This window comes from Triticum aestivum, chromosome 6A, assembly GCF_018294505.1.
Source record: "Triticum aestivum cultivar Chinese Spring chromosome 6A, IWGSC CS RefSeq v2.1, whole genome shotgun sequence".
NCBI classification, from domain to species: domain Eukaryota; kingdom Viridiplantae; phylum Streptophyta; class Magnoliopsida; order Poales; family Poaceae; genus Triticum; species Triticum aestivum.
The window spans coordinates 401,507,718-401,521,917 of record NC_057809.1 but is presented as its reverse complement, the minus strand read 5'-3'; the positions used below and the strand labels follow the sequence as shown (position 1 = coordinate 401,521,917).

Genomic DNA, 14,200 nt, shown 5'->3' with positions numbered 1-14,200 from the left:
GGTGGCACTAGGCAACACACATCGCGAGGTCTGACGGGGAGACTACCCGGTCCAATCCACGTCTTTCCAAGCAATCTCATCAGCGGTTTTGGTTCATATTCTATGATGGGCAACCTTGGAACCCAGAATATATACGTACTACGCGGCACCAAAACATATATTGGAAATGGTATCTATTCTGCGTACTGTAAAGTAAATGCTTGTTAACATCACTCCTTGGATAATTACAGATAACCATGCATGGCACATACAGTGGAACAGTGTCAGTGCACAGGCGGCAGATACACCATCTGATTATTCTACATAGAGTGGATAAACAGGAGGACTACATAGAACTATAGCACGGTCCTTCCAGCAAGACTATCAGACCTGATGAATGATCTAGCCTTATTCTTCGAGAATTCCGTCAACTATCTTCGCACCCCTTGATTTGGCCATGTAAAGTCCCATGTGATGCATAAGATCCTGCATCATTATGAAAGGTTAGCTATAAGTCCATGTTTCTTTCTTTTAATGAGCAAGGGAACGCACAAGATATCAAAGCAAATTTGCTACCGTTGTGCCTATGCAGTGACTTTCAGATCAAGAGAAAGCAGCTGAACTCTACGCGTAGATACTTCACAGCCAACAATGCATTTTCGTGTAAAACTACTGCACTTTCTTTTAGGCAGAACATAATTCTCTCTTTGTTCTATTGCTATAAACTCCGGATCATATGGCCTATGTTTTTAGCACGGTATAGACTCTGGATGCTAGGAACTTCGCAGCCAACACGACAGTGCATTTTCCATGTAAAACTAGTGCACTTTTTTTAGGCAGAACACAATTTTCCTCTTTGTTGATGTTCTATATAGCTATGGAAACTCCGGATCACATGGCATGGGATTTTGGTATGGTATATAAACTCTGGATGCTGGGAACTCCTTCAATGTCCTCTGTTTTACAAAACCTAATACTAGCTAAAATTACATGCTCCAGAATACAAAAGCTATCTACTCTCTTTCTGAAGTCTACACTCTCACTGACCATGCATAGTAGAGTTTAGTGGCTGAGTACCTGTGGATGGGCCAAAGCTCCCTTGATACTCCTGGCTACTTCGACAGGGAGGTCAAATGTCGCACATCCCTCGGAATAGATCACAACATCTTCCAACGGGGGCACTCGGCCAATGTTTCTTGCAGCCAGAGTAGAACTCACAAAGTCCAAAACACAGAAGTCAGTGCATATTCCTACAACCAAAACCTGCATCAAGCAAATTCATGAATCATTTATAAATGGGGATCACACTTTTTTCCACCGAACATTTAAATAGGAAGGATCTCTTACGGTTTTGATCTGGAACTTTGCGACCCACTCGCTGAAAACATTGGACCCGTCCTTCTCAAATGAAGCAAGATAACCATCAATGCAGTCCTTGCGCCTCATTGTCACATTTGGATCATTCTCCAGCCACTCCAGAGCTGCATATGGCAGATTGAACTTCGTCAGAATCCAGATATGGAACGTATTCTGCTGTCATTCTCCCATATCTTATCAGGTTGCCAAAACCATCGATTTAGCATCCCAATTCAACATGAAAGAATCAGTTCATAGAAACTGAACATGCTCTACGAAAGGCTTAAGGTAATAAGTAATAATACAAAAAATGTGGAGCTGGTGTTTAACCTGGAACAAAGTTTTCTTCACCGGAGCCGATGATGCAGTGCGGCGGGAAAGGCGGCTCGGGCCTATCGGGATGGTGGGTATCAAGGAACGCAAAGACCGGCCAGTTCCTCTGGCAGAACACCTTGGCAAGCCTGGTAGACTCCTCCACCATCTTCTCGATCTGCTTATTTGGGGTGACAGGGGCCTGCAAACGCCATCTTTCTTATAAGTAAAACGAGTAATAATACTTCATGCAGATTGATATTAATTCATGGGAGGAAGAAAAGGGAAAGTGGAGATTCAAGATGGGCCGGAAAGAGAAAAAAGAGAGGAAGAGCGAGAAGTGCGTGACAAGAAAAGAACAAAAGAGCCAAGAAGCGAGGTAGGAGAAAGCTGCGAGAGGGTATCTGGCCCATTCACTCGCGTCTCCATCGTAGAGCAAGCAGCAAAACTCCAACTCTTTCGGCATGGTGGCATGCATCCACCCCACCGGACCACCGAGATCCCGCAAGAGTCGATCAACCTCGCGCGAAGGCTCTTCACTTGATAATATACTCAAAAACGGAGCAGAGGAGGGGGAGCAGAACTCACGAGGTTCCCGGCGCCGACGGTGCAGAAGCCGTTAACGAGGTCGACGAGGACGAGCCCCGTGCCGGGCGTCAGGAGAAGGTCGGCGTCCGGCAGGAAGGGCGCCGCCGAGCGGAGCAGGTCAATCGCGGCGGCGCCGCCGCCGGCTTCGGACCCCATGGAGATGCGTGAAGGGAAGGGGCGGTTGGTGGTTTGGGTTTGACTGGTCCCGATCAACTAGTCGTCACGAGCCCTGTTTTGTCTAATCTTTCTCGACTGGCACCATCCAGTTGTAGAGGCGGGACCCGGATTGGGCAAACTTGGTCAAACGACATCCAAGATGAGAAGGAAATTCATTCGTCCACCTGGGTGAACTGATTTGATAAAAAGAAATGTGGCTGCGCGCGGATATGAGCGAACAGATGGGGAAAACAACTAATACGGCCTACATCAAGGAGTGGTTGGAGTGAGTGAGAAGGCGCCGAGCTGATTTGCGGTGCGATTGACAAGTCAAGTTTAGGTTTAGGGCATCTCCACAGGTTATATGTTAGTTTTGTTAGTAAAATGTCCATGCCATCAACAAATAAGCTATCATACAACTACTGTAATGAGTTGTATGTAAGCTATCCAATAGATGATGAAAAAATAAATGTGATTGCTCTCTATTTTATTTTGCAGCTTGTGCAAAGGTTGTTGGTTAATCTACATACAATTTTGCTCTCTCTTCACATTTAATATATGCCACATCATCATTATGTCCTAGGTGGCAAATTTACCAACATATATCTTACAACTGTTGGAGATGCCCTTACTTTACTCCCTCCGGTCCTCTTTTTACTCCGTATATAAGATTTGTCTAAAATTAAGCCTCGTAAAATTTGATCAACTTTAGAGAAAATAATACCAACATTCATAATAAGAAATTAATATCAGTAGGTGTGTCATGATTTAAACTTTCATATTGTATAACTTTAGCATGGTAGATATTGATATTTTTTCATATAAATATGGTCAAAATTTGTGAAGTTTGACTTCAGATAATTCTTACATGCAGAGTAAAAAGGACCGGAGGAGGTATCATGTCGATTGGTAGCACGACGCATCACGCCGTTGTTATCTATCACCGCTGAGCAAAACACATGAACGAGATTTCATACCCATTTGTGTTTGGTTATTTTTGTGAAGAAAAGACGCTAGGGACGCTCGGCTTTGTTGACTTAATAAAGGTAGAAACGACATAGGAGTCAAATACAGAATCAACACAAATAACATCGCACACAATATAGTCCGATGCTAGAAGCAGATTATGTTCATGTAATGAAACGGTAGGGCTACATCAAAATCGCGGGCTCGGGCAGCGACTTGATGGCGGTTGGTGGCGTGGATGGCCCTAAGTTTGGACAACACAACGTCAGCATACTCACAGTCCTTCTTCTTTCCTATAGGTCTACATTGTTACAAAAATAAAAGCCATTTCAAAATACAGTTAGCAGGATGGGAGGGTAAAATCCCCTCGATGACATGTTCGTTTTGAACGGTTCAGCCTATACCAATGCACCAAAAATACGCTATGCTAATCTCCATGATTGGCCTCAGGCGTTCTGAAGCAAGCCTAACAGATCTTGCATCAAATTAGGGCGCCAATCAACGCGAAAACATTGGCGCACATAGCTCCAGAGGAACAAAGTTGGAGCACATTGAAAGAGCAAGTGATCTACGTTCTCAGGGGTGCCGCACAGAGCACACATACCGTTACTGAGGTTGTTGCGTCTATGAAGATTCATTGCAGTAGGGAGGCGATCTTTAGAAGCTTGAGATAGGCACGTTGCTCAAAGATCCTTTAAAAAAAATCCTAGCCTAGGACCATGAAATAGCTTGGAGTACATGGATATGACTTAGAAGCTCCCCGAAGGTTCCAAGTCCTAAGATATCATGTCTTTTGAACTGGGGAGCTGGGTCTGATTAGTGATATTCTATAAAACTTTCCAGGAGTCAGATTCGAGGATAGAAAGGTTATAGAAGAATGAAATGTTAGTGGTTTCATCCACACAAACGTCTTTAACTAAGATAACAGGGTCGGGAGCAATTGCAAATAGTTTAGGAAACTTGACGAACAAGAGAACATCTAAAATCCATCCACTTGCACGTCGAAAATTTGGTAACGGCCCCATCCCTGCCGTAAAGTTAGCCCACTGTTGAAGATATATTTGTAGGATTGGATCCCATTCTAGAATTGCGACCCTTTGGAAGAGGAAGCAAAAATTGAAGAGTTGGAGAAATATTTAGCTTTAAGAAGCCTAGCCCACAAGCTATGGTCGCGTTGAGAAATTTTCCAAATCCATTTCGAAATTAAAGAAGGACTCATATTTTTGGATTTGGTAATCCCAAGCCCCCCTTGGGTTTTATGTTTACATAGTTCTTCTCAACGAACCATGTGATATTTTCCGCTTGGTGTCACCCGCTTCCTAGAAGAATCTAGAACAAACTCTATCGAACTACGCGTGAACTCCATCGCCCAAGATGAACAAACCATATCAAAGGTTGGGATAGCAGAACGGCACACATTTGTAAGCGTGAGCGTGGCGCCCGAGGACATGAGTCTTCCCGCCACAGATCTACACGCTCAACAACTTTGAGTACCAATGTACCATCATATCCCAATCTGAAGCTTGTAGAGATTAGTTGGAGTAGGATAAACCTAGGTACACAATCGATAACTCAGACCTCTGGTAATTGAGAAGGCTAGCGATGTGTTGGCCTTCCATTGCGCATCCATCCCTAGGACGCAATTCGCTCTTGGCGTACTTAATTTTGAGCCCTGACATGGCTTCAAAGCATATGAGAAGGATCGTGAGAGTTGCAATACTAATAGGATCATGCTCAAACAAGAGCAGGGTGTCACCGACATATTGTAAGTGCGCAACTCCGCCCGAGATGAGGTAAGAAATGACACCTTTAAGGTGGCCAGCCTCCTTGGCTTTGGAAATCATGGAAGAAAGGGAATCGGCTATGATGTCAAAGAGCAAGGGGGAGATTGGGTCCCCTTGCCTAAGACCTCGCTTGCTGGAAAAACATGGGCCTGGTTCACCATTAATGCAAATCAAAGTTTGTCCGTTGTGACGTCCCTGATTCAATCGTACACTAATCATACATACAAATGTGTACGATCAAGATCAGGGACTCACGAGAAGATATCACAACACAACTCTAGACACAAATTAAAGTCATACAAGCTTTTACATTACAAGCCAGGGGCCTCGAGGGCTCGAATACATAATCTCGAATACAAATGAGTCAGCGGAAGCAACAATATCTGAGTACAGAAATAAGTTAAACAAGTTTGCCTTAAGAAGGCTAGCACAAACATCTACGATGTTCGAAAAGGCAAGGCTTACTGCTTGGGAGCCTCCTATCTACTCCTGGTCATCGGCGGCCTCCACGTAGTAGTAGGCATCCTAGGGGTAGTAGTAGTCTGTAGGGAAACGTTGCATGGAAAATAATATTTTTTTACGCACTAGCAAGAACTATCCATAAAGATTCATATCTATGAGACGGGGAGCGCATCTTCATACCCTTGAAGATTGCTAGGCGGAAGCGTTTATCAACGTGGTTGATGTAGTTGTACACATTCATGATCCGTATGTTGAGCCATAGGGTCATTTCTTGGGGAGAGGGCCTCCCCAAAGTCGATTTGGAATCCAAAGAAGAGTCCTTCTCGGACTCCAGGGCCAAACGCCATGGTTCCTGGCGTTAATGTAAACGCCACGGACTACAACGTCTGGCCCAGGGCTAGACGCTAGGAACCTTGGTGTCTAGCCCCTGCCCTCCGAGAAAACCCCTTTGTGCATTGTCTTAAGGCCTCGTGGGCCTTACCCATTGGCCCAACCATATCATCCTATCAATCTTTACCTCCAGACCATTCCGGGGCTCCTCATCATGTCGGTGATCTCATCCGGGACTTCGAACACCATTCGGTCACCAACATACATAACTCATATAATACTATATCATCAACGAACGTTAAGCGTGCGGACCCTACGGGTTCAAGAATGATGTAGACATGACCGAGACGCTTCTCCGGTCAATAACCAATAGCGGGACCTGGATGCCCATATTGGTTCCTACATATTCTATGAAGATCTTTATCGGCCGGACCTTTATGACAACATACATAGTCCCCTTTGTTCGTCTATATATTACTTGCCCGAGATTCGGTCGTCAGTATCTCCATACCTAGTTCAATCTTGTTACCGGCAAGTCTCTTTACTCGTTCTGTAATACATCATCCCGTAACTAAATCCTTAGTCACTTTGCTTGCAAGCTTCTTGTGATGTTGTATTACCAAGAGGGCCGAGAGATACCTCTCCGTCATATGGAGTTACAAATCCCAGTCTCGATCCATGCCAACTCAACAGACACCTTCGGAGATACTCCCTCCATTTCTTTTTAGTCTGCATATAAGATTTGGTCAAAGTCAAGCGTTGTAAAGTATGGCCAACTTTTTAGAAAAAATATCAACATCTACAATACTAAAGTTATATATTATGAAAATTAATTTCATCATGCATATAATAATATTGATTTCATAGTATGAATATTGATATTTTCTCCTACAAATCTAGTCAAACTTTACATAGTTTGACTTTGACCAAATCTTATAAGCGAACTAAAAAGAAAACGGAGGGAGTACCTGTAGAGAACCTTTATGATCACCCAGTTAGGTTGTGACGTTTGATGGCACACACGGCATTCCTCCGGAGTCCGGGAGTTGCACGATCCCATGGTCGAAGAAACATGTATTAGACATTAAGAAAGTAGGAGCAATAAACTAAACGATCATATGCTATGATAACGGTTGGGTCTTGTCCATCACATCATTCTCCTAATGATGTGATCCCGTTATCAAATGACAACTCTGATACGTCTCCAACGTATCTATAATTTTTGATTGTTCCATGCTATTATATTATCCATCTTGGATGTTTTATATGCATTTATATGCTATTTTATATGATTTTTGGGACTAACCTATTAACCTAGAGCCCAGTGCCAGTTTCTGTTTTTTTTCCTTGTTTTTGAGTTTCGTAGAAAAGGAATATCAAACTGAGTCCAATTGACCTGAAATTCTATGATTGTTTTTGGACCAAAAGAAGCCCCCGAAGCAAAAGAGTTGGGCCAGAAGAGCCACGAAACCACTTTTCCACCGCCGCAACCTTCTGTACCCATGAGATCCCATCTTGGGGCCTTTTCCGGCATCCTGCTGAAGGGGGATTCGATCACAGAGGGCTTCTACATCAAGACCATTGCCTCTCCGATGAAGCGTGAGTAGTTTACCACATACCTATTGGTCCATAGCTAGTATCTAGATGACTTCTTTTCTCTCTTTGATTCTCAATACAAAGTTCTCCTCGATGTTCTTGGAGATCTATTCGATGTAATACTCTTTTGCAGTGTGTTTGCCGAGGTCCGATGAATTGTGGATTTATGATCAACTTATCTATGAATATTATTTGAATCTCCTCTGAATTCTTATATGCATGATTTGACATCTTTGCAAGTCTCTTCGAACTATCGATTTGGTTTGGCCAACTAGATTGGTTTTTCTTGCAATGGGAGAAGTGCTTAGCTTTGGGTTCAATCTTGTGGTGCTCGATCCTAGTGATAGAAGGGGAACTTACACGTATTGTATTGTTGCCATCGAGGATAAAAAGATGGGGTTTTCATCATATTGTTTGAGTTAATTCCTATACATCATGTCATCTTACTTAAGGCGTTACTCCATTCTTTATGAATTTAATACTCTAGGTGCATGCTGGATAGCGGTCGATGTGTGGAGTAATAGTAGTAGATGCATAATCATTTCGGTCTACTTGACATGGACGTGATGTCTATATTCATGATCATTGCCTTAGATATCGTCATAACTTTGCGCTTTTCTATCAATTGCTCGGCAGTAATTTGTTCACCCACCATAATAATTTCTATCTTGAGAGAAGCCTCTAGTGAAACCTATGGCCCCCGGGTCTATTTTCCATCTTATAAGTTTCTGATCTACAATTCTAGTTTTCTATTTACTTTCTTTGCAATCTTTTACTTTCCGTTCCATAAACCAAAAATACCAAAAATATTACTTTACCGTTTATCCATCTCTATCAGATCTCACGTGGAAATAACCGTGAAGAGATTGACAACCCCTTTATCGCGTTGGGTGCAAGTTGATGTTTGTTTGTGCAGGTATTCGGTGGCTTCTGCATTGTCTCCTACTGGATTGATACCTTAGTTCTCAAAACTGAGGGAAATACTTACTCTACTTTGTTGCATCACCCTTTCCTCTTCAAATGAAAAACCAACGCAAGCTCAAGAGGTAGCAAACTCATGTCTATGGTTAGGAAACCTTAACCATCTTTTATCAATGAGCTAGTCTAGTAGAGGCTCACTAGGGACACAATATTTGTTTATGTATCCACACACGTATTTAAGTTTCCGGTCAATACAATTCTAGCATGAATAGTAAAACTTTATCATGATTAAGGAAATATAATTAAAAACATTTTATTACTGCCTCTAGGGCATATTTCCATCAGTCTCCCACTTGCACTAGAGTCAATAATCTAGTTCACATCGCCATGTGATTGACACCCAAAGAGTTCACTAGAGTCAATAATCTAGTTCACATCGCCATGTGATTAACACCCAGAGAGTTCACTAGAGTCAATAATCTAGTTCACATCACCATGTGATTAACACCCAAAGAGTTCACTAGAGTCAATAATCTAGTTCACATCGCCATGTGATTAACACCCAAACAGTTCTAAGGTGTGATCATGTTTTGCTTGTGAGAGAGGTTTTTAGTCAACAGGTCTGCAACATTCAGATCAGTGTGTACTTTTCTAATATCTATGTCTACAATGCTTTGCATAGAGCTACTCTAGCTAATTGCTTCCACGTTCAATACGTATCCAGATTAAGACTTAGAGTCATCCGGATCAGTGTCAAAGCTTGCATCGATGTAACCCTTTACGACGAACTCTTTATCACCTCCATAACCGAGAAACATTTCCTTAGTCCTCTTTAGGTGCCTAAGGATAATTTTGACCACTGTCCAGTGATCCGCTCTTGGATCACTATTGTACCTCTCTGCCAAACTTATGGCAAGGCACACATCATGTCGGGTACACAACATGGCATACATTATAGAACCTATGGCTGAGTGATACATCTCCGTCGTATCTATAATTTTTGATTGTTTCATGCCAATATTATACAACTTTTACATACTTTTAGCAACTTTTAATACGATTTATTGGACTAACCTATTGATCCAGTGCCCTGTGCCAGTTCCTGTTTTCTGCATGTTTTTTGTATCACAGAGTATCCATATCAAACGAAGTCCAAATGAAATAAAATTTCACGGAGAATTATTTTGGAATATATGTGATTTTTGGGAGTTGGAATCACCGCAAACGGAGGCCCGTGGTGGGCACAACCCACTAGGGCGCGCCAGAGGAGCCAGGCGTGTCGTGGTGGATTGTGCTCACCTCGTACGTCGGTTGGACCTCTACCTCGGGCGCTGAGGGAGTCCTGGACTAAGGGGTCCTCGGGCGTCGGACCAATTGGATATGGGTCGGACTGATGGGCCGTGAAGATACAAAGACCAAAGACTATACCCGTGTCCGGATGGGACTCTCCTTGGCGTGGAAGGCAAGCTTGGCGATCAACTATGAAGATTCTTTTCTCTGTAAAACCAACCTTGTGTAACCCTAGATCCCTCCTGTGTCTATATAAACCAGAGGGCTAGGTCTGTAGATACCCCAGAATAATCATAGCCAGGCTAGACTTTTAGGGTTTAGCCATTACGATCTCGTGGTAGATCAACTCTTGTAATACTCATATTCATCAAAATCAATCAAGCAGGAAGTAGGGTATTACCTCCATAGAGAGGGCCCGAACCTGGGTAAACATTGTGTCCCCCATCTCCTATTACCATCGATCCTAGACGCACAGTTCGGGACCCCCTACCCGAGATCCGCCGGTTTTGACACCGACATTGGTGCTTTCATTGAGAGTTCCACTGTGCCGTCGAAAGATAGGATCGATGGCTCGCCTTGTTCTCAAGGATAACGTTACCTCCGGAGGAACACTGGCCCCAGGCCAAACCCTTCGGCTGGGCGGCTTTATTACGACCGCCCGTTCGGCCACTAAGCCGACGATGGCTTCTCGGGTCATCAAAAATCCCCTTCATGTTGACTCTAAGTACTCCAAGCAGATGGATCCGACGGAGCTGTCGTCTTTAAACGAGCGCCTAGATTGCATCGCCGCCTTGGGGGTCGCCACGAACTAGATCGGATTGGGCTTAAACCCAACCAGGGAGAGATTAGAACTTCACCGATCACCCATCAAGTAGTGGTAGTAGAGGAGCAAGACGACAACTCTTCCTCTATACTAAGGACGAACTACGTTCGGATCTCTGAACTTGAAGAGCCGAATACCTACCCACAGAAAGACATGTCCTGTCCTCCAAACACAGAATCGGATGACAAGCCCAAAAAACCAGCTGACATCCCGGAGCCCGATCTACTAAATCCGGAGATTCTCCAAACTTTGGATCCCATTTGGGTCAGGGTTCGGACTTCAATCCACCCACCCACCCAGACATAAGCGCTCTCAGGGGCATATGGTAGCAGTACAAGGAAACGGCCCACCACTTCTGGGCTAGATTCCTCCTTGTCAAAGATAAGATTGAATGCGACGACGAACACACGATCACAACGTTTCGCAGCAATTGCACAGATGAAGGAATCCTCAACGCCATCAGCCGTCGTTGCATATCACGATTCGCAGACTTGGCAACCATAGTATACAAGTACCGCGCAATGGAAAGCGCCTGGAAAACTCAGGCAGCCTGCCGGGAACCGCCGGTTTCCACCTAATCCCTCGTTCAGGTGAAAAGGATGCACCCTAGTGGCACGCCCGTCCCAATGACAAAGAAGTACAAGCCCATTATGAGACGCAGAACGGTTCTGGAGGGATGGCTCGATGGACCATGCAAGATACACACAACACCGGACACTATATCAACTCACAGCCTTAGAGCATATTGGATACTCTGGCAGGTGGCCAAGAGTGGCGAGGATATCATCACCAAAAATAACCCAGAGCAACATCCTCTAGAAGACGATGACCCCAGAGTACTGACGGTCTTCGAGACTTTCGCTTCAAACAATAAGTGTAAAAGGGCACTCCGCGGCCTCGCCAAAGTCTGTCAAATCACAACAACAAACCCTTGGAACAACATGGCCATAACTTTCAATGTCGATGACGAACCAAAAGTCAGGACAATCCGGGCACTAGCCGCCTTGGTCCTCAGTCTGATCGTGGACGACTTTCGGCTCACCAAGGTTCTCATGGACGGTGGCAACGGATTAAACCTCATTTACGAGGACACACTCAGTAAAATGGAAATAGACAGGAGCCGCATCAAGCAAAGTAGCACGACCTTCCAGGGAATTATTCCCAGCCGGGAGGCGAGATGCGCGGGAAAAATCACACTCGACGTGGTATTCGGCACACCAGAGAACTATCAGACCGAAGAACTAACCTTCCAAGTGCCCCCTTTCAACATCGGATATCACGCCTATTGGGGCGAGATGCATTCACATGCTTCTAGGCTATACCTCACTATGGGTATACGAAGCTCAAGATGCCGGGGCCCAACGGCATAATCACTCTTGCTAGTGATCCGGACATAGCACTCTGCGCTGAAAACAAAACCGCATCACTGGCCCTTGAGGCATTATCCGAAGCCCTCGCGGCCGAAGAATTAACCGCATTATGCTCCACGGTGGATAAGGACGACGTAATCTTGGAAAAATGACCCAAATCCACCTCCTTCAAACCAGCAGAAGAAATAGTCAAATTCCAAGTCCATCCAATGGACCCCAAGAAGACAGCATCTATCGGGGCACAATTAGACCCAATGGTCGACACCGCGCTACGAGAATTTCTGCGCGAAAATTGGGATATATTTGCCTGGCATCCTTCTGATATGCCAGGAATCCCACGCAGATTGGACGAACACAGCCTCAACATATTGAAGGGATATAAACCGGTCAAACAAACACTGCGGCGTTTTTCCGAACCCAAACGTCAAGCGATGGGGGAGGAGCTAGCGAAGTTAACAGAGGTCTGATTCATTAGAGAAATAAAACACCCGGACTGGCTAGCAAACTTGGTGATGGTACCAAAAAAGGATAAATCCTAGCGCCTGTGCGTTGGTTTCAAAGACCTCAATAAGGCCTGCCTTAAGGATCCCTTCCCCCTCCCCCGCATCGACCAAATTATCGATGCCACCGCAGGACACGATTTGCTATGCTTCCTCGACGCATATTCCGGATACCATCAAATCAAAATGAAGGAGTCCGATCAAGCCGCAACAGCATTCATTACCCCATACGGGCTATTCTGCTTCAACACCATGCCCTTCGGACTCAAAAACGCTGGGGCCACCTACCAACGCATGATTCAAACATGCCTGGAGAAACATATCGGCAAGACAGTTGAAGCATACGTGGACGACATCGTCATTAAAACTAGGCACGTCGACTCACTAATAGACGATTTACGTCTCACATTCGACAACCTCCATACATATGACATCAAGCTTAATCGAGAAAAGTGTGTTTTCGACGTTCCTGCTGGAAAGCTGTTGGGCTTCATCATTTCCAATAGAGGAATTGAAGCAAATCCAGCCAAAATCTGAGCCTTGTCACAATTGGCCACACCAAGGGACCTTAAACAGGTCCAAAAACTCGCTGGGTGCGTGGCAGCTTTAAGCCGCTTTATCTCCAGATTGGGGGAAAAGGCATTGCCATTGTATCGCCTCCTCCGGCGCACCAATCACTTTGAGTGGACGGATGCGACAACAGCCGGACTGGAAGAAATAAAAACCCTTCTCGCGAGCAACCCAATACTGGCCGCACCAAACGTCGGCGAGCCCATGTTATTATACATATTGGCAACACACCAGGTGGTGAGTGCCGTGCTCGTCATGGAACGAGACCAGGACGGACACAAATTCCCAATTCAGAAGCCGATATATTACGTATCCACCGTCGTCACACCATGCAAATCCTGGTACCCTCATTATCAAAAGATAGCATACGCGGTCTTCATGGCATCCCGAAAGCTACGACACTACTTCCAAGAATGTTCTATCATGGTGGCTTCCGAAGTACCCCTCAATGATATAATAAACAACCGCGATGCTACGAGTCGGATAACCAAATGGGCCATTGAGCTCCTTCCATTTGACATAACATACAAACCACGCCAAGCCATCAAATCCCAAGTACTAGCGCAAGGAAGCTTATATCCGGAAAAAATTGTGTTAAAATCTAAGAGCAACCGGAGTTACGGATCTCCCGGAATATAAGAAACGGTTTTCGGCCAGATCTAGGGAACGCGAAACAGAAGAGAACAGAGAGGGAGATCCAATCTCGGAGGGGCTCCCGCCCCTCCGCCGCCATGGAGACCAAGGACCAGAGGAGGAACTCTCCTCCCATCTAGGGGGAGGCCAAGGAATAAGAATAAGGAGGGGGCTCTCTCCCCCCTCGCTTCCGGTGGCGCCGGAGTGCCACCGGGGCAACGATCGGGACGGAGATCTACATCAACAATCTTGCTACTGTCAACACCAACTTTCTCCCCCTCTATGCAGCGGTGTAACACCTCTTCCCCCCGCTATAATCTCTACTTAAACATGGTGCTCAACTCCATATATTATTTCCCAATGATCTATGGTTATCCTATGATGTTTGAGTAGATCCGTTTTGTCATGTGGGTTAATCGTGATCTTGGTTGGTATGATTGTATATTTTCTTTATGGTTCTGTCCTACGGTGCCCTCCATTCTCGTGCAAATGTGAGCCCCCCCCCGCTGTAGGGTGTTGCAATATGTTCATGGTTCGCTTACGGTGGGTTGCGAGAGTGACAGA

The 14,200-nt window shown here is 44.9% G+C and overlaps 1 protein-coding gene across 1 annotated transcript; it reads right to left on the bottom strand.

Moving 5' to 3' along the window:
* Positions 1-158: 158 nt before the first annotated feature.
* LOC123127653 (nicotinamidase 1) lies at positions 159-2,555 on the bottom strand. The gene is made up of 5 exons (XM_044547419.1): positions 2,236-2,555; positions 1,666-1,849; positions 1,327-1,460; positions 1,057-1,242; positions 159-465 (listed from the first exon to the last, which is right to left on the bottom strand). The coding sequence occupies exons 1-5, from the start codon at positions 2,389-2,391 to the stop codon at positions 388-390; spliced, it is 738 nt and encodes a 245-aa protein (XP_044403354.1). The 5' UTR covers positions 2,392-2,555; the 3' UTR covers positions 159-387.
* Between the last annotated feature and the right edge of the window lie 11,645 nt (positions 2,556-14,200).

What these genes read in the sequence shown, in the direction of transcription:
- LOC123127653 (XM_044547419.1), bottom strand. Translation starts at nt 2,391, where the DNA reads ATGGGGTCCGAAGCCGGCGGCGGCGCCGCCGCGATTGACCTGCTCCGC. An exon ending in CCGTCGGCGCCGGGAACCTC is followed by an intron (nt 1,850 to 2,235) that starts GTGAGTTCTGCT and finishes TGGCGTTTGCAG; the next exon opens with GCCCCTGTCACCCCAAATAA. An exon ending in TGAAGAAAACTTTGTTCCAG is followed by an intron (nt 1,461 to 1,665) that starts GTTAAACACCAG and finishes TGCCATATGCAG; the next exon opens with CTCTGGAGTGGCTGGAGAAT.